General features: G+C 43.7%; 1 protein-coding gene across 2 annotated transcripts in view; it reads right to left on the bottom strand.

The window, feature by feature from the left end:
• Positions 1-22960, bottom strand: part of PCBD2 (pterin-4 alpha-carbinolamine dehydratase 2) — a 52014-nt gene extending 29054 nt beyond the window's left edge. Inside the window, exons 1-2 of one of the 2 annotated variants that reach the window (XM_049649219.1) lie at positions 22515-22960; positions 19367-19498 (exon numbers count right to left, since the gene is read on the bottom strand). In XM_049649219.1, the coding sequence (XP_049505176.1) occupies positions 19367-19498; positions 22515-22598 (216 nt within the window). In that variant the 5' untranslated portion in view covers positions 22599-22960. The remainder of the gene's footprint in view (positions 1-19366; positions 19499-22514) is intronic. The other variant, XM_049649221.1, reaches the window with a different exon arrangement.
• Positions 22961-24878: the final 1918 nt, after the last annotated feature.

Here is a 24878-nt window from a genome sequence, read left to right as displayed (position 1 = left end):
CCCCCCCCCCCCCCCCCCCCCCCGCTCATACTCTGTCTCTCTCACTCTCAAAAATGAGTAAATGTTAAAAAAAAAAATTTTTTAAATCCAAACAGTAGCTGGTTTCCCTTTCTCCAAAATATGCAAAGAACATGTAGCCTCATTTAGGCCCTCCAAAATAGACATTTTCTTTTCCTAAACAAAGAAAGAGACTCAATTTTGAACTCAACAACAGAGATGGTCATTCAAAGGTCTAAAACATTCCGAAACAGAAAGTCAATCCACATCTTGAATTATTCCGCAACCCTTCGAAATAACAGACTCAAGTGAGATAAGAACTTTGGCCTTAGGGCAGGAGCCTGGCCCTGGAAGGATGGCCTCCTTCCTCTGTTAAGTCTGAGCAGGTTCCTTCACTTCCCTGCTTTGACCATGACCAAACTGGGTTACAACACCTAACCCTGCAAGGCTGCTGAAAAGCTTCAATGTAACAATCTACATTATCTCACAGGTCTCTAACAGAAAGCATCTACCGCCTACTAGAAGCACAAATACTCCTTAATTCATAAAATTTTTTGTGACTCTCCAAACTCACAAGGACAACTGATGGTGCTACATTTCAGGTAAATCATGCAACATTAAGAGTTACCTATTCAGGGGCGCCTGGGTGGCTCAGCTGGTTAAGCGTCAGACTTTGGCTCAGGTCATGATCTCGCGGTTTGGGAGTTCAAGCCCGGAATTGGGCTCTGTGCTGACAGCTCAGAGCTGGGCACCTGCTTCGGAATCTGTGACTCCCTCTCTCTCTGCCCCTCTCCCACTCACGCTGTCACTTTAGATATCTCTCAAAGGATAAATAAATGTTAAAAAAAAAAAAAGTTACCTATACAGAATGACCTTAAAGCAACATTTTTGGTCTCATCAAAATTTGTGAAAATAATTCCTGGAAAATGTATCCAGTAAATTTTTAAACTTTTCTACCTATAACACCAGCAAGTTATTTTTTTTTTAAGTCATCCAGTGCTAGACCGGTAATCAAAGAAAAGGGAAAAACAAAACAAAAAACATATCTGGGATTAAAAGAATTGTCTTGAGGGACACCTGGGGGGCTCAGTTGGTTGAGCGTCCGACTCTTGATTTTGGCTCAGGTCATGATCCCAGCATCATGAGATCGAGCCCCACATCAGACTCTGTGCTGAGCATGGAGCTTGCTTGAGATTTTCTCTCTCTCTCCCTTTCTGCCCCTCTTTCCCCATCGCACACTCTCTTTAAAAAAAAAAAAAAAAAAAAAAAAAAAAAAAGACTGTCTTGAAACAGAAATGAGTGCCTAATCTATAGCAGGTGAACAGGCCTGTGGCAGTCTCCCAGTGTGATACTTTGTGAAAGCCTGGAAGAATTTACCAAGGGCCCTCAGGACACCAAGATTCACAGAAGACAAAAGTTATGGGTAGCTGAATCTGTGGAGCCAAAATTCTAAATGCTAACCTCAGTCTCTCATTATTGGAGGCAATTTACTACAGATGCCACAAGTAGCCCATTTCTTTCTCTGATACTTCAAAACTGCAACCTGAACAACAACACAATCTTTGCTGGTTTTCTGGGAAGTGCACCATGACATTAGAGTTCATCCCAGCATACACAAATACTTAGTGGCCAAAAATACCAGTCACTGTTACAAACCATCTGTGTCCAAGACTAAGGAAACGAGGGAGGGGGAAAGTCCCTGGTGAGAAAGGATTTTAGGTAATAACTTGTAGGAGACAAAGAGATGGAAAATACAACTCTCTGGGGCTAAGGGCACTGCTAGGATCACCTATGGTGAACCCAATGAACGGATCTCATGTATTCCAAATACACCTAGATCTATCTAAGTTAAAAAAAAAAAAAAAAACAACCTAGGTAACACTGGCCTGGGTACTGTGGGAAATGTACACAAGCACAACCAGAGTCTCTGCCCTCAAGGTGCTCCTATCTTAGACGGAGAGAGACAAAGGTGAGTAGCTACATTTTCTCTGCTGCATGATCTAATGTGAACTTAGTTACATGCTAATTCTGCCACTGGTTCCTTGTTAAGGTGAGCAAACCATTTCAGTCCCAAGCCCTGGTTGCCTCATCTCTTCTAGCTCTACCGTTCATGGATTCGACAACCAAACAAGGCTGAAAGAACACCACAAACAAGATAACCCAGGGGCTGAAATCAAAATGGAAGAACAAACAAGAGACTAACGCCTATGGCTATAAACATCTGTATAAGGCACATGAGCTCGCCTTCCTGTCCAGGCTGGCCTGCACCCCAATACTATCCAAGCCATCCTTACTACGGTCATGGATGACATCCATGCCACTTAATACAGTGGTCGTCCTTTGGTGTTACTTGGGAATCTCAGCAGAACTGATCCCTCTCTCCCTTTTAAAACATCATCTTCTTTAGGATTCTGTGATACAACACTGACCTGATTTTCTTCCTATTTCACTAATAAGTCTTTCTCAGGTTTCTGCCACCTCCTCCTCTTCCCTCCAACTCCTAAAATGGATTGAGTCCTGAGCCCTCTTCTCACCTCACACCACAGTTTCTGCCTCAGTGGTCTCATCTATTACCCTGGCTTTTTTCCACACATACCTGAGACTCTCCAGTTACCCACAACCCAGACCTTTACTCTAAGTTCCTAACTCAGACATAAAACTATCTTCTTGAAGTCTCCCAGCAATTCACAATTAACAATATTCAAACCAGAAATCTTGGTCCCAGCACCCCCATCTCGTTCCCCTTCCACACTTCCCCAGCTTAATTAAGGCCACTTGTGACCACCCAGTTCCTCAGGTCCTAAATCTGGAAATCATTTTTACCACTCCCTACTCTTCTTCCTCACCACCCATCACCACCCCTCCAGAGTCACAGAATCCTGGGTTTTCTCTTTAGAAGAGCTGTGTGTGGCAGCCCTGGTTCCTGCTCATATAAGCTCCTAAATACAGCTCCAACCTCTATAGCACTCTGCTGGCCCTCTGTCACTGCCCCAGTCCACAGTCTCCTGCTGGGTCCACCTTAACAGTGAGATCTCACCTGGATGAATACACAGCCTCCTTACTATTCTCCTCCTGTCGTGTTTGCTTCCCACCCCTTTCCACTCCATCCTCTAAGTTCTCTCACTGGCCCTTTTAAGAAAAGGTCTCAATCCTTTGCCCACCCACCTACTTCCACTTCCAAAAGGAAGTCTTGCAATAGCCCTCACGCTTCCCGTAATACCTCACACTAGCCCCTCTAGTCCTCTCCCCTCCATCTTTGCATGCTACTATCATGGCGCATGTGCGTGTTGTTGCAGATGCTTTCAAGCACCAGTGCCAAAAAGAGAGGCAAATGCTACCTTCTGATAAGATTGTGGTCCAAATTCATCACCCGGTTTCTCAGTGTGATGATGAAGCATAGTTATGCTGGTGATTTGAAATCAGTGATGACCACATCAATGGGAAAAGTGTGAACCTCACCAGCAGGACGAATTGGTGAGGAGTGATCAGGCCTACAATTGATGTGCAACACAAAGATCTACAAAAATGGCTGAATAACCTGCTCCCCTCTCTTTGATTTCATTATACTGACAACCTCAGCCAGCATCATGGGTCATTAAGAATGAAGAGGGGGGGCGCCTGGGTGGCTCAGTGAGTTGAGCGTCCGACTTCGGCTCAGGTCATGATCTCGCAGTCTGTGAGTTCGAGCCCCACGTTGGGCTCTGTGCTGACAGCTCAGAACCTGGGGCCTGCTTCAGATTCTGTGTCTCCCTCTCTCTCTGCCCCTCCCCCACTCATGCTCTGTCTCTCTCTCTCTCTCTCTGTCAAAAATAAGTAAACATTAAAAAAAAAAAAAGAATCAAGAAGAAAACACAGGAGGGAAAATCCTGGGATCCTTTTCCTAGGAATATAATACAAGTGTGCAAATAAAATGCCTCAATGAACAAAGGGGAAAAAAAAGAAAGAAAATGTATCAGCTTCCTTAAAGAGACCTTCCATGATGGCTGTCCTCAAACTTAATTAGGTCTTAACCTCCATTCTTCCTCATAACATCTTTTCTATTGGAGACGCAGCATCCATGCTGGCAAATGTTTTGAGACTGCCTGAGGTCAAATCCTAAATTCTAGTGCTTACTACCTGTGGAGTTTAGGGAAAGTCCCTCAATCTAAACCTCAGTTTCCTCATCTGTAAAATGAGGAACACAGTCTCTACTTCACAGGGTTTTGTAAAGATTAAGTGGATACATGTAGTGTCCTTATAACATAGTGCCTGGCCCAAGGTGTAAGCATTAAGCATTAGCTACTAGGATTTTCCTTCATGACACTTACCATACTTTGCAATTATATATTCATTGCTTTGTTTATGCTCTCCCTCCACTACTATATCTAGTATGCTCCATGAAAATAGGGACAACATCTGCTCTGCTCACCAATGCACCCCCAGTGTCTAGCATAGTGCCTAGCCTACAGTAAGTGCATAGTAATTGCTTAGGAGTGCTATGTGCATAAGTGTCAGGAAAAACTTTCTAGAAGTGGGTGAGATGTGGACATACTGGGGTAGGATACGTGGGATGAAACAAAGGAGGGGAAGAACAGTTTAAATAAAGGTAGAAGAGAACTGAACCAAGATGCTGGGTGCCTTGGCTCCAGTTCGAGCACGGCCACTGTTTCATGTTCCCTCCATCTGAACCTCGGTTTCCTCACTTCTTCAACGACGGGGATGACTAGGTGACCTCTCAGGTATCTTACAGTTCTAATCTCTAACAGAGGAAAGAGGCCTTTGGCAGAGAAGTAATGAAAGGTAAGTTTAGGGCCAGACTGTCAGCAGCTTTGAAAACCTGTGAGAAGATGATGTCTTGTAAGATATAACAGGAAGGAAACAGGATTTTCTGAGCAGAGACCAATTTAGTCACAACAAAGCAGCATGGAAAGCAATCAAAGCAGGAGGCAGGTAGAAGTAAAAGGCTATTAGAAATCTCCTAAAGGGGACACCTGGGTGACTCAGTTGAGCATCCAACTCTTGATTTCAGCTCAGGTCATGATCTCACAGTTTGGTTTGTGAGTCGAGCTCCGTGCTGACAATGTGGACCCTACTTGGGATTCTCTCTCTCTTTCTCTCTCTCTCTCCCTCTCCGTTTCTCTCTCTGCCCCTATCCCACTCGTGCAGTCACTCTTTCTCTCTCTCAAAATAAACAAACAGAAAGAAAGAAAGAAAGAGGAAAGGAAAACGGAAAAAGGAAAAGAAAAGAAAAGAAAAGAAAAGAAAAGAAAAGAAAAGAAAAGAAAAAAGAAAAGAAAAGAAAAGAAAATCTCCTACAGGAACTCAAGGGGGAGACCAGGCGAACCCAGAACAGAGCAGTCTTGGTGAATGTCAATGAGTTCTTATTAACTAATCACTAAGATAAACTCTTCAGTTACAGGTCTAGGTGCTTGAGACAAAGGTGGTACAAGCAAGTTGGAGGAAAGAAGGTTGAGTCTGCCTCAGATACTCCAAACCTGAAACAACACTAAACCCAGGGGAGACAGCACAAGGACCCACCTTTCCAATCTTCAGTCCAGCTCAATGAACCAAACTTAGGGCCCTCATTTCCCATCGCGCACTACAAATAAGATGTACCCTCTTTTCCCTGTCCCTGACCTACGCCACCAGCTAACCCTCCCTTAGCTCCTTCCCTCAAAAAACCTATCAGACCTTTGTTTGTTTGTTTTGTTATCTGTTGACCACCTTCCTCCAATTCTCTCTTCCCTTGCTCTGATAACAGCAGGTCTGATCTCTTTTTCTGTAAGTCCTTCTGTTTTTCAGATTCCACATATAAATGAGATCATACAGTATTTGTCTTTTTCTGACTTATTTCACTTAGTATAATGCCCTCAGGTGGTAAAATTTCCTCATTTTTTATGACTGAATAATATTCTGTGGCAATATATACTTTTTTTTTATTTAGCTTAATTGGTTTGTCTACTTGGTTTGTCTTTTTTTTACTTTGTTCATTTTGTTCCTTAAATTCCATGTATGAGTGAAATCATATGGTATCTCCTCTGACTTACTTCACTTAGCATTATACTCCCTAGTACCATCCATGTTGTAAATGCCAAGATTATGGCTGAATAATATTCCATTGTGTGTGGGTATGGGTGTGTGTGTGTGTGTATATATATATACATATATATACACACATATATACATATGTGTATATATACGTGTGTATGTGTATATGTGTATTATGTGTATATATGTGTGTGTGTATATATATACACACAACACACATATACAGACATGTATATACCACATCTTTTTCATCCATTCATCTATGAGTGGATGCCTGGACTCCTTCTATAATTTGGCTATTTTAAATAATGCTTCAATAAACATAGGAGAGCACAGATCCTTTCAAATTAGTGTTTCTGCATTCTTTGGGCAAATACCCAGTAATGCTATTACTGGATCATAGGGCAGTTCTATTTTTATTTTTTTGAGGAAAATCCATACTGTTTTCCACAGTGACTGCACCAGTCTGGTTCCCACCAGCAATGCAAGAAAGTTTCCCCTTCTCCATATCCTTGCCAACACGTGTTGTTTCTTGTGTTGTTGATTTTAACCATTATGATAGGTATGAGATGATATCTCATCATGGTTCTGAATTGTATTTTCCTGATGACGAGTGATGTTGAGCACCTTTTCATGTGTCTGTTGGCCATCTGGATGTCTTCTTGGGAGAAATGTATGTTCATGTCTCCAGCCCATTTTTTAATTGGATTATTTGTTTTGGGGTGTTGAGATTTATAAGGTCTTTATGTATATTGGATACTAACCCTTTTTTGGGTATATCATTTGCAAATATCTTCTCCCATTTAGTAGGTTGTCTTTTGGTTTTGGTGATTGTTTCCTCCACTGTGAAGAAGCTTTTTATTTTGATGAAATCCCAATAGTTTATCTTTGCTTTTATATGCCTTGCCTCAAGAGACATACCTAGAAAAATGTTGGGGCGCCGGGGTGGCTCAGTCGGTTAAGTGTCTGACTTCACTTCAGGCCAGGATCTCGTGGTTCATGAGTTCAAGCCCTGCAACAGGCTCAGAGCCTGGAGCTTGCTTCAGATTCTGTGTCTCCCTCTTTCTCTCTGTCCTTCCCCCATTCGCTCTCTGTCTCTCTCTCAAAAATAAACATTAAAAAAAAAAAAACTGTAGAAAAATGTTGCTTCAGCCAATTTCAGAGAAATTACTGCCTGTGCTCTCTTCTAGGATTTTAATGGTTTCAGGTCTCACATTTAGGCCTTTAATCCATTTTTAGTTAATTTTTGTGTATGGTGAAAGAAAGCAGTCCAGTTTTCCCAACATCATTTGTTGAAGAAAATGTTTTTTTCCCATTGGGTATTCTTGCCTCTTTTGTCAAAGATTAAGTGACCATATAATCACATGGGTTTGTTTCTGGGCTTTCTATCCTGTTCCATTGATCTATGGGTCTGTTTTTATGCCAATATCATACTGTTTTAATTAGTACAGCTTTGTAGTAGAACTTGAAATCTGGAATTGTGATACCTTCAGCCTTTTTCAAGATTTTTTTGACTAATCAGGGTCTTTTGTGGTTCCACACAAATTTTAGCATTATTTGTTCTAATTCTGTGGGAAAAATGCTGTTGTTTGTTTTGTTTTGTTTTAAATAAGCTCCATGCCCAGTGTGGGGCTTGAACTCCTGACCCGGAGATCAAGAGTTTCATGTTCTACCAACTAAGCCAGCCAGGTGTCCCTAATGCTGCTGGGTCTTTTGATAGGGATTACATTAAATCTGTACATTGCTTTGGGTAGTATGGACATTTTAACAATATTTGTTCTTCCAATCCATGACCGTGGAATGTCTCCATTTGTTTGTCATCTTCAATTTCTTTCATCAGTGTTTTATAGCTTATATAGTACACGTCTTTCACTTCCTTGGTTAAGTATATCCTAAGTATTTTATTATTTTTGGTGCAATTGCAAATGGGACTTTCTTAATCTCTCTGTTGCTTCATTTTTGGTCTACAGAAATACAAAAGGTTTCTACACATTGATTTTGTATCCTACGACCTTACTGAATTTAACAGTTCTAGCAATTTTTTGGTGGAATCTTCAGAGTTTTCTATATATAATACCACAACTTCTTTACCCATTCATCCATCAATGGACACTTAGGTTGCTTCCATGTCTTAGTTATTGTAAGTAATGGGGCTATGAATGTAGGGGTGCAGAGAGCTGAGTCAGTGTTTTCATTTCCTTTGGATATATTCCCAGAATGTATGTTATTGGATCATATGGCAGTTCTATTTTTCATTTTTTGAGGATGCCCCATGCTATAAAGAGGCTACATCAACCTATCAGACTTTCAAGGACCAACTCAAAACTCCCCTTCTCCAGGCAGCCATGCTGGAGTATGCCTCCTTCAGTTCATTAGTACTTCACATTCTAGTGCCTGATCAACATTAAGAACTTGCAACTACGTGGATGGAACTAGAAGGGATTATGCTAAGTGAAATTAGTCAGTCAGAGAAAGCAAAATATCATATGACTTCACTCATATGAGGACTTTAAGAGAACAGATGAACACAAGGGAAGGGAAGCAAAAATAATATAAAAACGGGGCGGGGGGACAAAACAGAAGAGACTCTTAAATATGGAGAACAAACAGAGGTTTGCTGGAGGGATTGTGGGAGGAGGAATGGGCTAAATGGGTAAGGGGCATTAAGGAATCTACCCCTAATTGTTGCACCATATGCTAACTAACTTGGATGTAAATTTTTTAAAAAAATAAAATAAAATAAATAAACAATAAAAATAAAAATAAATAAGATTAAAAAAAAAAAGAATTTAAGATCAGCTATCTCACACAATTCTAATGTGCCACCTCCCCAACAAAACTGGAACGTCCTGGGTGGCTGGCTGGCTCAGTTGACAGAGCATGCAACTCTTGATCTAGGGGTTGTGAGTTTGAGCCCTACAATGGGTAGAGAGACTGCTTAAAAATAAAATCTTTAGGGGCGCCTGGGTGGCTCAGTCGGTTGGGCATCAGACTTCAGCTCAGGTCATGATCTCACAGTCCATGAGTTCAAGCCCCACATCAGGCTCTGTGCTGTCAGTTCAGAGCCTGGAGCCTGCTTCGGATTCTGTGTCTCCCTCTCTCTCTGCCCCTCCCCTGATCGTGCTCTCTCTCTCTCTCTCTCTCGCTCTCTCTCTCTTTCTCTCTCTCAAAAATAAATAAACATAAAAAAAATTTTAAAAATACAAAATATTGGGGCACCTGGGTGGCTCAGTCGGTTAAGCATCCAACTTCAGCTCAGGTCATGATCTCACAGTTTGTGAGTTCAAGCCCCACGTCAGGCTCTGTGCTGACAGCTCAGAGCCTGGAGCCTGCTTCTGATTCTGCGTCTCCCTCTCTCTCTGCTCCTCCTTCACTCATGCTCTGTCTCCCTCATTCAAAAATAAATTTTAAAACATTTCAAAAAATACAAAATATAAAATAAAACCTTTAGGGGGGCAGCTAGTGGCTCAGTTGACTAAGCATCTAACTCTTGGTTTTGGCTCAGGTGGTGGTCTCAGGGTTTCATGAGTTTGAGTCCTGCATCGGGCTCTGCTCTGACAGTGCAGAGCCTGCTTGGGATTTTCTCTCTCTCTCTCTCTCTCTCTCTCTCTCTCTCTCTCTGCCCTTCCCCTACACAACACTGTCTCTGTATCTCTCAAAATAAATAAACTTTAAAAAATTAAAAATAAAATAAAATCTTAAAAAAACACACACAAAAAAAACTTGGAAGGACTTCTGGGCAGAAACGGAATCATGTACTTCTTTTACACTGTCCTTCCACGCTCAGAGTGGAACTAGTCCCTCAGTGGTTGCCAGCTCAAGACCTGGCTACATTCACTGATCCCACCACAGGTAGGCTCTGTGGCTCTTGGTGGGAAGACCATGTGGCTCCCTACCTGACCCTGACTGGGTCTGCTCCAAGTGCCCAGTATGTGTCCACAGCCAGGGCCACAACGGCTGAGGACAGGGCATTTCAAATCAATCTGATGAATGATATGGTAGAAGGCCACAATCCTGTCTTGCTGGTTGAGAGCACAGAAGCAAACAGATTCATTAGTGGCGTTTGCTGTTTTGATAGGATTGACTTTAACGATACAATAAATGACCTCTGATTGCTCAACAGTGATTCCTGGGTTACTCTTAAACAAGTACAGCTTTGTTTGTTTTAGCTGGTGAATAGTGCCTTTCTCAGGGAAGTGTTGTCAAACCCATTTAAAGTAGAAAGTAATCCAACAGGTAGTCCTTGGAAAAAAGATATCTCCTAGGAAAAAATAAAAGTAAAAACAAAAACAACTTTCTGTATCACAGTAGGATCTAGAAATGTTGCTGTAGGAACCAGAGATGTGAGCTGACACCCACTGTGACATGACCCAGTATGACCAAAAGCAATCCCGCCATCTCAGTCAGCTCCAGGGTCCTTCTGTGAAATTCAATGGATTAGTTAAAATGGCCCATTCCAACCTGGATCAGAAGGGCAAGGCAATATGACGGTTAATTATCTGCAAAACATGGGAGACCATGTACTGGTCTGTTTTGTTTACGAGGGTATAGGAAAAAGAGCAGAACATAAAGAGCTTCAAGCCACGGAAGAGGCCCCTCACCCACCTGTCCACACTGGTGGGCTGAATCCCTCCTGAGGGCAGAGGGCAAGTGGTCACAGCACACCCCCAGCCACAGAAACAGGAGTGTGCCATTGTATTTGCTGCTACGGAGAGCTGACTAGCTGTTAGGGCCGCTCCTTCACGCACCCCCAGATCCATTTTTGAAAAAGCTGAATTTAAGTTTCTATGTCACAGCCCTAATGCACCAAAACTCTGACAGAACTCTTGCTTTGCAAACCTGAACACTGTTTTCAATGGGCTGCTATACTCAAGAAAAACAGAAACAGAACAGAGCAAGACCAAAATACATTGAAGTTATTATTTAAGGCCTCCTTTAAATTATTTTCTGTAATTATTGAGCCAGCAGTCCATTGTTATTAATTCATATTCAACTTGTTTAAGCGGTCCCAGTAACACAGGCGGAAAACAAATGCCTCGGTAATTTCCTAACTTTTGAGTGTTATTTTCTTGTCAGTTAAATTTAAAGCAACCCATTTCTGACCACATTATACCAAGTTAATCTCATCTAAAGTGCTTCACAAACCCTAACAGCTACGCTAAGGTTTTATACTAATGAAAGCAATTTACATGAATGAAATTTATGTCAATGTATTTCATGAAAAATTTTTTATTTTATAATAATTATAGTAGTTATATGATAACATCTGTTGATATTCACAGTCTAAAGCTGGCAAAGATTTAAACCCACAACCTTTTCCATGCATCATGTACATTATCTGTGAAAAGCAATAAAAAAAAGCAATGAATGCATTAATCATACCAATATCATCTGCAAAGCATAAATCTGAAATACCTTTCACGTCAGCTCTAACTGCTTTTTATTTTTTACACACCTGATTTTACGCCATCTGTAAAAGGGCAAGACAAAGACTGCTGAGGAAATTATATTTCTTGGCTGTTTGACTTTCACAAAATACTCAGGCTAAGTTCTGTAAACAGAAGATTTACTATACGACGAAGAAAAGCGATGCAGTTAAAAGTCCATTTTTATTAAAAGGCAGTGTAGTGGGCACGGCATTTTCACACTGCACTGTGGTGTCACATTTGCATTTTTGACACCTGTTTTACATTTCCCCTTGTCTATTACATGTGTTTTTACAAATACACATCAGGTCTAAACTTAGTTTATGAGATAAACAGCAGAAGCAAGACTCCAAATGATACCATCTTAGGCTCGAATCTCCCTACCCTGAAGGGCACCGACCCTGGTGTCCCAGCCATCGCCTGACAACATCAGCATCATCCTGCCCCTGGCTCCCTGGAAACCCAGGAAAAACTCCAAAGCGAACACTAACATGGAAATACCACACGGATATTTTAATTAGCTCCTCAAATGTTAGGTAAAGTTTGCTGAAATGTGTCTCTCCTCTCCATTCCAGTGGTAATGAAGGACACTTCCTCAGGTTTCTAGTCAGCTGTGGCTACAAAGCCTCTCAGTGGGCACAAGTTAAGCACAAGCTACTATGTGGTTAGGTAAGCAGGTAGGTTTTCACTCTACCTGGCTCCCAGACACAAACATATTACCCTCTGTGTTAAAAGCAAAGGACACTCTCTAACCTACATGATGCCTCAGTCTCAGGAACATCCTCCTGGGAGTGTTTCCCTACCCTCAACAGGCAGAACAAGTATCCACCTTCAAGAGTCGTCAGATGTGACATTTATATTATTGCAGTGCTGACTCAGAACTTTGATGTGCACCAGGTTCTGGCTTATGATAATGAGCAACGCAACCTGAATTAATTTGTTCACAATGAGAACTGGTAAGAGTCCTGTCCCACTGAGAACTGTTAAGATTCTCATTAACAGTTGTCTTTGTTCTGGTATCATCAAGCTTCTGACTTCACTAAGTGTTTCAAAATGTTAACCATGAGCCTATTATCAAATTCCTCAATAAAACATTTTTATAAAGTAAGTTCAGCAACAGTAATTTTCAAGTGCTCTATGGCAGGAGCCAGCAGGCAGGAGCTCGGGGGCACAGGAAGGGGAACATTTTACAAACCCCAAACTCACATATGGTGCTTAGTGCCGCTGGATGCACGAAATGGGGTTCCCTGGCACCACCACTCTCATGGCCCAGGCCATTCAGAGGGGAGTGGCCCTCCCCACTCCCCATTCTCTTGATGGCAGCAGTCACAGCAAGCAAATGTGATGAACGAGATGTCAAAGACGTGAAGCTTGGATCCTGCCTGCAAGCAGTACCTGTGACACGCCATTAGACTGAAAAGGGCCATTTTCCGTAGGTCAAACTGGCTGAGTGTCTGCCAGTTCATATGATTCGTTCTAACAAAATCAAATGCTTTGAGTGCGGGTCCGCTGGAGGAAGAAGAGACAAGGTACAGGAGCTCCTCCAGGAATGCAGGGAATCACAGTTCTTTCTCACAAAGCTCAGTTCCTTTCCCCAGAGTCAACTGGAAACCCCTTGGATCCTCCACCTGGAATTCTCCGTTCGCTCAAAAGATACCAAACCAGGTCAGGTGTCCCACTGCCACTGCTTACCTATTCCTGATACTAAGCTTCTTTCCATACTGAACAAGGGTGGGAGAACGGGGACAGCCCTCCCAGGGGGTTGTGCTGCCCAGCCAGCCCTGGAGGGCTCCACCTGCTGGCTTCTGGAGAAGCTGTTTCCTGGGTTCCAAAGGCTCACCTCCTGGACCTACTTCCACAGCTTCAAACTGTGCCTCATTTTGTAAGCTACCGACTTGTCCACACACACGACAACGCCTAACAAAATTTACCTTTACGGGACACTCACACCCGCATTTCTAACTGACATTCTCTTCTTTCAACACAGTCGCCCCTGCAGTTGCCAAACACCTAAGAGTCAGTTTGTCTATCACTTAGAGGCCTCTCCCTCCTTAAGTCTACATGAACAGAAAAAAGGCAAAACGCCCTTACAAATGCTCACCCCACCCTGTGTGAGTCCAAGCACTCCAAGTATGGAAACTTCCGGCCTCACGTCCTGGCACTGCTATGCTCTGACCCCTCAAGGAGTCTCACCATGCCTGTCACACTGACCACCAACTCTCAACACGCTGCGGCTCGGGGCGACCCACCCCAGGGAAGCACAGCAGCTATCAGCAACAGAAACCTATGGCCACGTCATCCACTGACGCAGCTAGAATCCCTTGGGTATTCTGCATTTATAGTCTCTAAATATTTGCACCTGCCTCAGCTATTAACATGAATGTGGACTACTTGGAACTGACCATATCCTAGAATAAAACTACTAAGAAAAAAAAAAGTTCTAATATATTTTGCTTTCTACTTATTACTATGGTAAAATCTAGAATAACCCAAGTTTGAGCAATAGGTTTTTCACCCAGGGTCACTAAAAATCTTTCTGAAACGTATGATTCATTTTCTATGGTAATAAAAGAAATGAATTCTAAAGCAAACTGGTAACACCATTTTACACACTCTGCATAAGCAAACCATTTAAAAACTGTAACACCTAACCTAATGTAACCTTACTCCTGAAGATTTATTTAAGTAAAAAGACTATACAGAGACCTGAAAAATGTTCGTAACCTACTAAGAGGATTAAAAAGAATGTAATTTTACCTGTATGTTCAGCCAAGAGTTTTTTTAAATATATGCTAACACTCAGTGTGGGCTGTGTTAAGGGAGAGAGGGGACCAGTTCTGAGAGCGGCTCACTCCGTTTACAGAGTTGAGGACACACAGCGAAGCCATGGGGAGGTACGGCCACTGGCAGGAGGGCACAGACCACAGCAGGTCTCCCAAACTCTCACTAAGGGCGGGGCTGCTTGAGCAAGGGAGACATCATCTCATCAAGGTGTGCCTGGGGCACATGGAAATGCCCACTCACAAAATATTCTAGGCCAACATCCTCATATATCCATTTTGCATCCATGGAGCACAGTATCTAGAAGATAAATTTCTAGATTAGACAATGGGTATGTGCATCTTAAAAGCTGATACACACCGCCCAACTGCCCTCAAAAAAGGTTATACCAACTTGACACCTCCACCTCTTCACCATCCATCACCCACATCACCTCCCTCCTTACCAGCTAGATTCCAAGCTCCAATGTTCTTAATTCCTGCCTTGCACACACCCTTATTTCCCCTGCCCCTCAGTTCCTAAACTGGACTCATTTGTCACAAGTGCAGCCTTTATTAAGCCCAACTCCGTATCTACTCGAAGCCTGTGCCCAAACAGCTGAACAAAGCTGGACAAAACACACGAAAATCTTCCCTTGCAACATACGACCATAAATCTCCAGGGACACTGAAAACTGCCCTGAAACCGACCACATTCCCCTAATTAGTGGGCTGCCTTAGCCTGCAAGGTGGCTACCCCACTCTTTTTCCTATCTTCCCAGATTTCCAACACTCCTCCCACTCCTGTTCATTCCCCATTGAAAACCTCACTGAAAAAACAGAAACTATCAGAAGAGATGGTTCTACCTCTACTTCCCAGGACAAATGTAGCAACCTACCTGCACCTAATATGCACACATCCTGCCTTTTCTCCTACGACAAAGAACGTACCAGGTGCCCAGTGCCTCTATTTGCCCATTCCATCCTGTGCTCTCTTGCCACCCACGTCTGTGCTCTCATGATTACCCCTGCTGACAGTTCTTAAACCAGCATCTCCATCCTGAGCTCCGATCTCACATACCCAACTGCTGACCCGGTAACACCACTTGGGGACTAGTAAGTATCTCAAACCTGCCATGTCTAAAACAGGATTCGTAACTCTGTACCCTGCCTCCCACCCTATCATCCTCAGCTCAGTAAATGACGTCCTTCACCCTATACCTTGCACCAAAACCAAGGGACCATGCTTGCCTGACCCCTTCCCCCAGAGCCAATCTAACAATAAGTCTTGATTGTTCCTTCTTCAAAGTACATGAGGAATCCTACATTTCTCTCCACTCCACTGCTACCTCCAGGATCCCCCATCACCACTTACCCAGCCTACCACAGTGGTGTCCCAGAGGGTCTGCCTATTTCCACTCTGGCCCTCCTACTGTCTATTCATAGCAGAACAGCCTGGGAAACCTTCTTAGAACATAACCAAACCTTGGCACTTGTCTGCTTGAAATCCCAGTAGCCTTCCCACACAGACTAAAATCTAAACTCCTCACCATACAGACAAGGCTCCAGTGCTCTAGCCGCTCCCTCTCCTCAGCCTCATCTCCTACCAGTCTCTCCTTTCTGCTCACTCCAGAACACTGGCTTTCTGGCACTTCCTCAGTCAGGCCAAGATCATGCCTGCTTCAGGAATTTTCTCACCTTTCTCTCCTTCAGGAATGCTGGTGCTTTGGCTGAGCTCCTTCACATGATTCAGGCCTCAAGATGTCCCCTCCCTAAAGAGGGCCCTCCAGACCAGACCACTCCATCTTAAACAGTGCGTACACTCCTCCATCAGCCTGCATTCCAGTATCCTACTTTACGCTTCTTCATGGCACTTAGCTCTACCTGGAATGATATTATCTACTCGTGTAGATATGTTCTCCACTAGAATGGGAGCTACATGAGCTAAGAATTGTGCCTGGCACAAAGAAGATGTTTAATAAATATTTGTTGAGTTAACAAATATTACCTTTACAATAAAAATTAAGCTGATTGTTAAAATTTAACTGCATGAACAATTTCTACAATGTGAGTCAACTCTTGGCGGAGAAAGACTAGAAAAGAAGAAAACCTAGATGAGAGGAGTTACAATGGGATTTTTTTTAATTTACAACATCCTACTTTAGTGTTTTATATTAATAAAAACCAGTATCTTTTCTGCCCTAAATAAAAGGTAAGTGAGGATCTATCAGTGCAAGAGGGTCACCACTCTAAACATCACTTGTGAAAAAGAGAAAGGCGACTCCTGATGTCCGGGAGCCGGCCTGGCACTCACACCAAGGCGCTGGGGTTAAACGTGAACATCAACGCCAGACAAGGCCACTCTGCTACTGTGATGGATTCAAACAAAAACAAGACCACCCTGCAAGGTTATGTGAACACAGACAAAACGTGAACACTGTCCACACCACAAAATACCAAACACCCTCCTCTCCCAGCTAATGAATGATTTCTTTCCCAATCTCAGCTTTGGCCCCACTTTAGCCTAACTCTCCCTACTGGTAAGATGTATTCAAATACTGAAGCATAGAACTGCCCATTTCTGACAGCATCTAATCAGACTAAACCATCTTTCCAACACCATCTCCCTGAGATGCTCCGCAGCTCCCTGTGGTGTGCAATCTCCCTCACTGCAATAAGAAAATAAGCCCGGCATGCTCAACGGAGCCCAAGGTATGTCCCTGGTGAATCTGGGCTGGTGGGCACCGACAAGTGTCATGACAACAGATGCAATTACAGGCCATTGTACATGCAGAAGTCATAAGAGACCTAGCTGGAAAACTGACCCCAGGATATAATCTCTTGTTCTCTGAATACATTCCCTGACATTGGCTGATTTTCCTGTCATGTGCCTCTTTCTCCCAAAAGCTGAGTGAATTGGGGGGGGGGGGGGGGGGAGGCAGTTAAATAAAATGTCCCGATGAATAATGTTACAATTAATCAAGGACACCCTGCACAGCTTCCCTTCCCTCCCATATCTGAAAGTCACCCCAAGCACAGGGTTAGAGTGTGCCGGACCACTGACTCCTGGGCAGAGCCTGAGGCAACACTACTCAAGTACTTTAAGCCACATGTTCAAGCCCAATAAATTAGCCCAGGCTTAAAGAAGTCAGGCTGTACACATGTAAGAATTTTAATAAGCCTGGAAAATGCTACCTAGAGCTTATGCACGAGCTTACTGTACCAAGGGGATTCCCTGCCACCAGCCACGGAGTGCTAAGCCCCTGACAAGAGCTGTCAAGCACATGGGGCAGCAGGGACAGGGAATCGGCGTGGTCCAGGTTTCCTCAGGAGTTGGAGACTCAGAGCAGAAGGCTGGCAGCCAGATGGATGGAGAGCAGAAAAGGGCATGGAGCTCAGCGGAGCCAACGGCATTTACTAGGAAAACATGTCGGAGGCTTCGTTCGTGGAAATCTGGTCCTCACACACCCTTCCAGAAACCAGCAAACACTGTAATCAATGTCTGCATTTATCAAATGCCTGTTTGTACCCAGTACTGTGTCAGGTACAATAGAGAGTTATTTAAGCAAACATGGTCTCTGCCTTCTAGATGCTGACACCTAATATAAACAAAAACAATAAATCTGTCCAGAGGATTACCAAACTAACTGAACAAACATGAAATAGTCAAAAGTACTGACCTTGTATAAACGCAGTGGAGTGAAAGCTGCAGGGTAAGTCATGGGAGATGACTCTCTAAAGAGGGTGGGGCCCTAATGGAACAGTTACCTTGTTAAGGCTGAGTCTCCAAGGGGGGAGGTTAGCTTTTAAGAAAAGCTGTAAGAGCTGGCTCTTGGGCTGGGGGAAAATGAGCCATTCAGAGAAGAGGGTGCAGCTTGGGGGTTGATTTAGAGACTGAAATACACGTACAGAGAGAAAGAAAACTTGACAAGTGTCCAAGAAAAGTAGGGGAAATCAGTCAAACAGGTGTATGTTTCTCAATCGCTTTTACTCTGGCCCTCTTCTGATAAACATAAAAAACTCACACTATCTTTTTTTTTTTTTTTTTTTTTTTTTTTTTTTAGCTTATTTATTTATTTAGAGAGAGGGAGCACAGAGCCAGATGCAGGGCTCAAACTCACAAACCGTGAAATGATGACCTGAGCTGAAATCAAGAGACGCTTAACCGACTGAGCCACCCAGGTGCCATACTACCTTTTAATATTACTTAGAATTTGAAAGGATGGGAATGCAAGCTGGTGCAGCCACTCTGGAAAACAGTATGGAGGTTCCTCAAAAAACTAAAAATAAAACTACCCTATGACCCAGCAACTACACTACTAGGCATTTATCCACGGGATACAGGTGTGCTGTTCCGAAGGGACACATGCACCCCCATGTTTATAGCAGCACTATCCACAATAGCCAAAGGATGGAAAGAGCCCAAATGTGCATCGATGGCTGAATGGATAAGGAAGATGTGGTATATCTATACAATGGAGTATTACTCAGCAATCAAAAAGACCGAAATCTTGCCATTTGCAACTATGTGGATGGAACTGGAAAGTATTATGCTAAGTGAAATTAGTCAAAGAAAGACAAAAATCATATGAATTCACTCACATGAAGTCTTTAAGAGACGAAACAGATGAACATAAGGGAAAGAAAACAAAAATAATATAAAAACAGGGAAGGGGACAAAACAGAAGAGACTCATAAACATGGAGAACAAAGAGAGGGTTACTGGAGGGGTTCTGGGAGAGGGGATGGGCTAAATGGGTAAGGGGCACTAAGGAATCTACTCCTGAAATCATTGTTGCACTATATGCTAACTAATTTGGATGTAAATTTTAAAATTTTTTTTAAATTTTTTAAAAATAAAAAGAATATGAAAGGAAACTATATATCCTAATCAACACCAACACAATGGTTTCAGAATCTGATTTTCCAAATAACAAAAACAATTCCCTTCCCATACATCTGAGAATCACCTGGTTAGATGATAGCACCTGTCAACAAGGACAGAGCAACTACCATTGAATTCTTGAGGAAGAGAGGATTTGGACCCTGGATTCACATGGGACCCCAAAACCAGTAGGATTAAAAAAAAAAAAAAAAAGTCACAGCCTAAGGTGACACAAACAGACGACGGCACTAGCAAGAATATGTAATTATTACCTGATTAAAATTTTTGAAGGAGAACTCTTTGTAGATGGCATCTCTCTCATTTAATTCTGACCATCCTGCTGCTTTAAGGTCATGTATAACTTGGTTCCTCTCCTCTGCAGTCAAACAGTGAACATCTGCAGCCTATGAAAAGAACACATTTAATATCTGAAATGTAGAGGTTCAGTTTAATTACAATAAACTCAAAGCTCTTTACCTTATGGAGAGATATAGGAAAGCAAATCTTAAGGGCAACAATTTGTAACCACCTTTGGCTCCTCTGTTCTAAAAAATAGACAAAAACAAGGCTAACTACATATAAAATCAGCTATCTCCATAGAATGTTGTCTCACCACACCTTTTTGTTGCCTCAAACTTCACAATTGTGTCTCTGGTTTATTACAGATACAACCATTAACCATTAACCACTGGTCGTCTTACCAATGACCATTACGGATGGCCAGCATTCGAGGATGTGGGAAACTCGCTAAGCACATCCATGCAAGAAAACCCTGCAAGTCCATTGTCAGGTCCAGAATTAGAACTCAGGGCTCTAAACTCCAGGTCTACTGCTCTTTGGATGGTCCCATGTCACATTAGTAGCAGCCTTCACTGCTTACTCACATGGGTCTTAGCTCTCTGGGTTCACTATCCCCTTTCAGATCCGATGAAAAACTAACCTCCAGAGGGGAAAAAAATAAATGCACACTTAACACAGGATTTTGGATAATAACTTCTGGGAGTCCATCGATCCTCTGGATTATAGGTAAAAAGCCCTAGCCTAAGCAGAGTGAGTTTTTTCAGGGCACCAATAAAACAAATCCCTCCAGTCTGGCCAGAGCAGTGTCCAGTTTGGTCCTACTCACCCTGGTGATGAAATTCACAGACCCAGAGTTCTGTTGGTTAACAGGCCCACACTTCTCATGCTGTTTTTTAATTGAAAGAACTCTAAACATCATGGCCAGAGAAAGAAGAGAAGGACACTCTAGTGGCAAGTCAGAGGAGCTTACTTCTCATTCCACCATAAATGCCTACCAATACCTCCTACCTTACCTATCTGCAGGGCTACTGATGGCTCAGGTGAGAGAGGCAATGTCACCCAGAAAGACAAAACTAATACAAGGACTCCTCACCAAATGGCAACTGGGGGCTGAGTTGAGCCCACTTTCAGAAATCCTGAAATCTTTTATCACTGACATTGATGTGATTAAGATGGCAAAGTAAACAAACCTACTTTAAGGTAACTTATTCTAGGGGAGCCTGGTGGCTCAGTCGGTTAATCACCTGACTTTGGCTCAGGTCACGATCTCACAGATCATGAGTTCAAGCTTTGTGTCAGGCTCTGTGCTGACAGCTCAGAGACGGGAGCCTGCTTCAGATTCTGTCTCCCTCTCTTTCTACCCCTCCCCAACTCATACTTTGTCTCTCTCTCTCTCTCTCTCTCAAATAAATAAACATTTAAAAAATGTTTTTAAAGAAAAACATTCTTAAAGAAATTTTCTTAAAGAAAAAATGTTTTCTCTAAGAAGAGAAAAAACGGTTGCTAATGAACTAATTTTCTTGTTTCTCTTCCTTGCTAGGTCAGCTACCCTTCCCCCAACTAACAAAAGAGAAAAAAATTTTAAGCTCTTAATTAAATACAAACATTTAAAGACTTATTATGAAATCCATTTACTATTAAGAACCAAAACATCTATTCATTAGTTTTACAGTGACCCACTATAGGAGATCATGTAAAATTCTTATTAGTCACCTAAATATGTTGTCAAGTCAGATCATAATGGAAAAAAATTAAATTTTCTGTGTCCACACTGAGTAGCTGCAAAGAAAACTATTAACCATGCTGGAGGTAATGCAGCAGTCAACTGAAGTCAGTGGAACATGCTGAGCTGTTTTTGTCCACATTCTCTGCCATGCACATCTCCAGTGAAGTCGGTGGTTTGCACTCTGTGCTCACCACAGGTGTCTGCGCAAGAAGAGGGACATGTCCAAGACTGTGAAATGGAACCACGTCATCTATAACACAGATGGTCCCCCTGGAGACACACCTTCTATAGAACCCTTTGTGGTGGACTTAATCTTTTTTTCTGCAGGAGATGGGGAGAAGAACAGGGAAAAGCATAGGATTTGGAGAGAACACACTTGGGAGAGAACACACATAGGATTCGAGGCCTAGCTTTGTTCAGCTGGGAGATACTGAACAATCACTTAGCTTCTCTGAATACTGGTATCCTCCTGTCTATGGCGAGGGTATTACAACATCTACGTGTCCACATTTTTTGAAAGACTTAAGTGGAAGAAATCTTGATTGTGAAGGCACCCGGCATAGAGCCTAGCACGCGGCAGCCACTCAAATCATGTCTGTTTATTCATTCCTCTGAACCCTACAATTTTAATCATCAGCACTTTGGGAACAGGTAAGCCTCAGCCCACACTTAGGTGTCAGCACTCAACTTGTTTTCTCACCTTAATGGTCACGAAACAGAGTGTTTATCTTCCTCCATCATCGAGCTATTTTAAATTTCTCTTGTTAAACACCTTCAAACTACCAAAGGGTTCTAACAAGCAAGCGAAGATGAAATGGCAAATTTAATGCAACATTCTCCCACTAGGTGGTGCTACGTGTTAAAACTTGCCATCAAGTTAATTTACCCTAATACATTAATTTCTAACTCAAGAAAACTGACGGAACGCCGCGCGGAAGACGAAAGAGGAATAGACTTGTCACGCCAAAAAAAAAAAAAAAAAAAAAAAAAAAGATAATTTATTAATAATTCCTCCAAAAACATCACACCCAAACAAATGAGTTAACTCAGCGGGTTTCCGGCGAGCGCGCCCTGCCGGAGCCGGTTCCTGCTCTCACCGAGCGCACAATCTAGCGGCACAGCGTCTTTCGTCATTTCAAGTGACTCTAAACATCACATAGTTTTACAACTACTTTTCGCACTTTAACAAAACTCGTCCTCGGTTTTTGTTTTTTGTTTTGTTTGTTTTGTTTTTGTTTTCCGGACAGCAGTTTTCGTAGCCAACGACGGGATCTGCAAGCCAGGAGAAGACGATGGTGCCCCGCACCCGAACGCCTCCCCATCAAGGTCCGAGGCCTTGGGGGGTGGCCCGGGCCCGTCCCTCCGCCTCCCGCACCGCGGGCCCCGGCACTCACCTTGGCCGAGAAGCCTACCGCCCGGCCCCGCAGCATTTCGAACAGGAGTCGCAGCGGCCCCCGCGCCCCCCACGCCGCCGCCATAGCCACGGGTCGAGGGCTGCCCGGCGCGCTGCCTGCGCGCCGTCCGCTGGCGTCCGCGGGGCCCGGCTGGGAGCCGAGGACAGTGCGGAGGGCCCTCAGCCGCCGGTCAGGCCGTACCGCGGGGCCCCGCGCGGCCAGCCCCGGAAGGCCCCCGGGAGCTCCGAGGCCGCAGATGGCGCTGGCAGCCGACTGGCCGGTGCGGCAGGCCCCCGCAGGCCCTCGCGCTCTCAGGTCCCGCTCCGCGCCCGTCGCTTGGTGCTTGCACGGGATTCGTTTCGCTCCCGTGCGGCAAAGGGGGCCGGCTAGCTTGCGCGCCGCGTTGCGTTGGGCGCTCAGGTGTGACCGCGGGATCGGCTCTTCAGCGTCCGCCCCGCTGGCCGCACACTCACGGACAGCCTATGCCGAGTTCCCTCCTGGGCGGTGAGGCGAAGAGCCAGCGCCGGCGGCAGGACGTCGCGGGCGGGGACAGGAGGCGATGAGCTGCGGGTGGGTGCTAGGGCAACGCTCCACTTGCTGCTCGCGGAGGGCCAGGAACCACAGTGGTTCCGAACGGGGCTTGTAAGGTAGGGAACCGAGGCTGCGAACGTAAACCCTGCTGTGTCTTTTTCCCTATCTGCTGAGGCCTTGGCACGCTGGCTCCTCTCTGCTGGCCCAGATAGGACAATCTGGAAACCTGGCTCTTCGTGCTCTCTAAAAAGTAGCTCATAGTAGGCACTCCAGGTATGTAGTAGATAGATTTACTAATTATTATTGGGGGGGGGGGTATTCTTTTACATAGGTTTGCTAATATTTTCTTATTCCTTTTTCATGGCCTTTTTAAATTTGAGACAGCACACGGGGGAGGGGCAGAGAGAGGGAGAGACAGCGAATCCCAAGCAGGGTCTGCACTGGCGGAGCCCGATGCGGGGCTCAAATTCACAAACTGAGATGATGACCTGAGCTTAAATCAAGAGTCAGACGCTTACCCAACTGAGCCACCCAGTCGCCCCAGTTGCCTTTTTTTTTTTTTAATGTAATAGTACGTATCATAAAATTCACCTTTTAAAGCGTACAATTCACTGGTTTTTAGTATATTCACTTGTACCTTTTTTTTTTTTTACCAGTTTAAGCAAATTAATCAATTTTGCATAGGATTTAGCAATATATGAGAGTCCAATCAGTTCAACTTAGCAGTCGCTAGCAGTTAGTTTTAGTTCCCAATATGGAGTTGGGGGAAAAAGACTTTTTGCCTTAAAATATGCTAAAATTAAGACTTCTGCCACAACCCACCTTTTTAGCTTTTGCCCACTTGACAAAAACTCAAGGGAGGAATCTCCAGACCCTGATCAAATACCACTGGTCTCAAGACGTTCATCTAAGACACCCAAGATTCCTTTGCCTGATGTCTCAAGTGGGCAGAGACTGGGGATGGAATTGAAAGTTGCATTTTGTTTCCAGTACCTAATTGGGGGAATACAAGTTTGTATTCTACAAATTTGCTTATTAAAGTGAGAACTGCAAAATGAAACTGGTAGGTGTGAGGTAACAAGAGAGTCCTCATCATTTTCCTTCCCTAAATCCACTGTAGGAAACTGTGGCATCTCAGGTCTAGTTATGAAAAGCAAGCAGTAGTAATGCCAGTAGGACCCAGAGGAAGTGATGTCTACCAGTAGTGGCTGTGAATACTCTGCCTTCTTGTGTAGGTCTCCAATTAGTAGGATTTAAGTTCTTTAGCAAAAATTGAGCACTTCCTGTATAGTGGACACTCTTGGGAAAGGCAGTCTCCTCCTCACAGTCCTTTAAGCCCTACTCAACTAAATAAGAATGGGCTTTGGGCCTAGAATACTTGCTTACCAATAGTCCTAAAGAGCCTATGTAGCCTGGTCTGGGCTTATCACCTTATGTGGGAATATCCTTCCCTGTGCCAGACTCGGTATGTAATCCTTTGTTCAGATTAAGCACGAAGTCAAATATCCCTGGGGCATGCTCCCCCACCCCGTTTCAGTATTTCACACTCCATGGATAGGGGTGACTTGTGCTTAGGCACTCAGGCCTTTGGCTGCTGTGGAGGACCAAGGCACACTACTGGAGCTGATCTTGGCTGTCTCTTCTGTGAATAAAAATGCTGTTCATCCAGTGCGTGTGTTGTGTTTTCCTTGGCAACCGATACTACATAGTGGGCAGAAGTGTTTGGACTTCTGTCCCTGGTGACTAGCATGATCTTTGCTGTCTTCCATGTAATTGAATCATGGCCCTCCCCATCCCTGGCATGGGTACCAGTGCACTGTGTTCTGCTAGACA

This window comes from Panthera uncia (assembly GCF_023721935.1).
Source record: "Panthera uncia isolate 11264 chromosome A1 unlocalized genomic scaffold, Puncia_PCG_1.0 HiC_scaffold_17, whole genome shotgun sequence".
NCBI lineage: Eukaryota > Metazoa > Chordata > Mammalia > Carnivora > Felidae > Panthera > Panthera uncia.
Note: the sequence above shows the minus strand (reverse complement) of the source record. Positions and strands in the feature narration are given on the sequence as shown.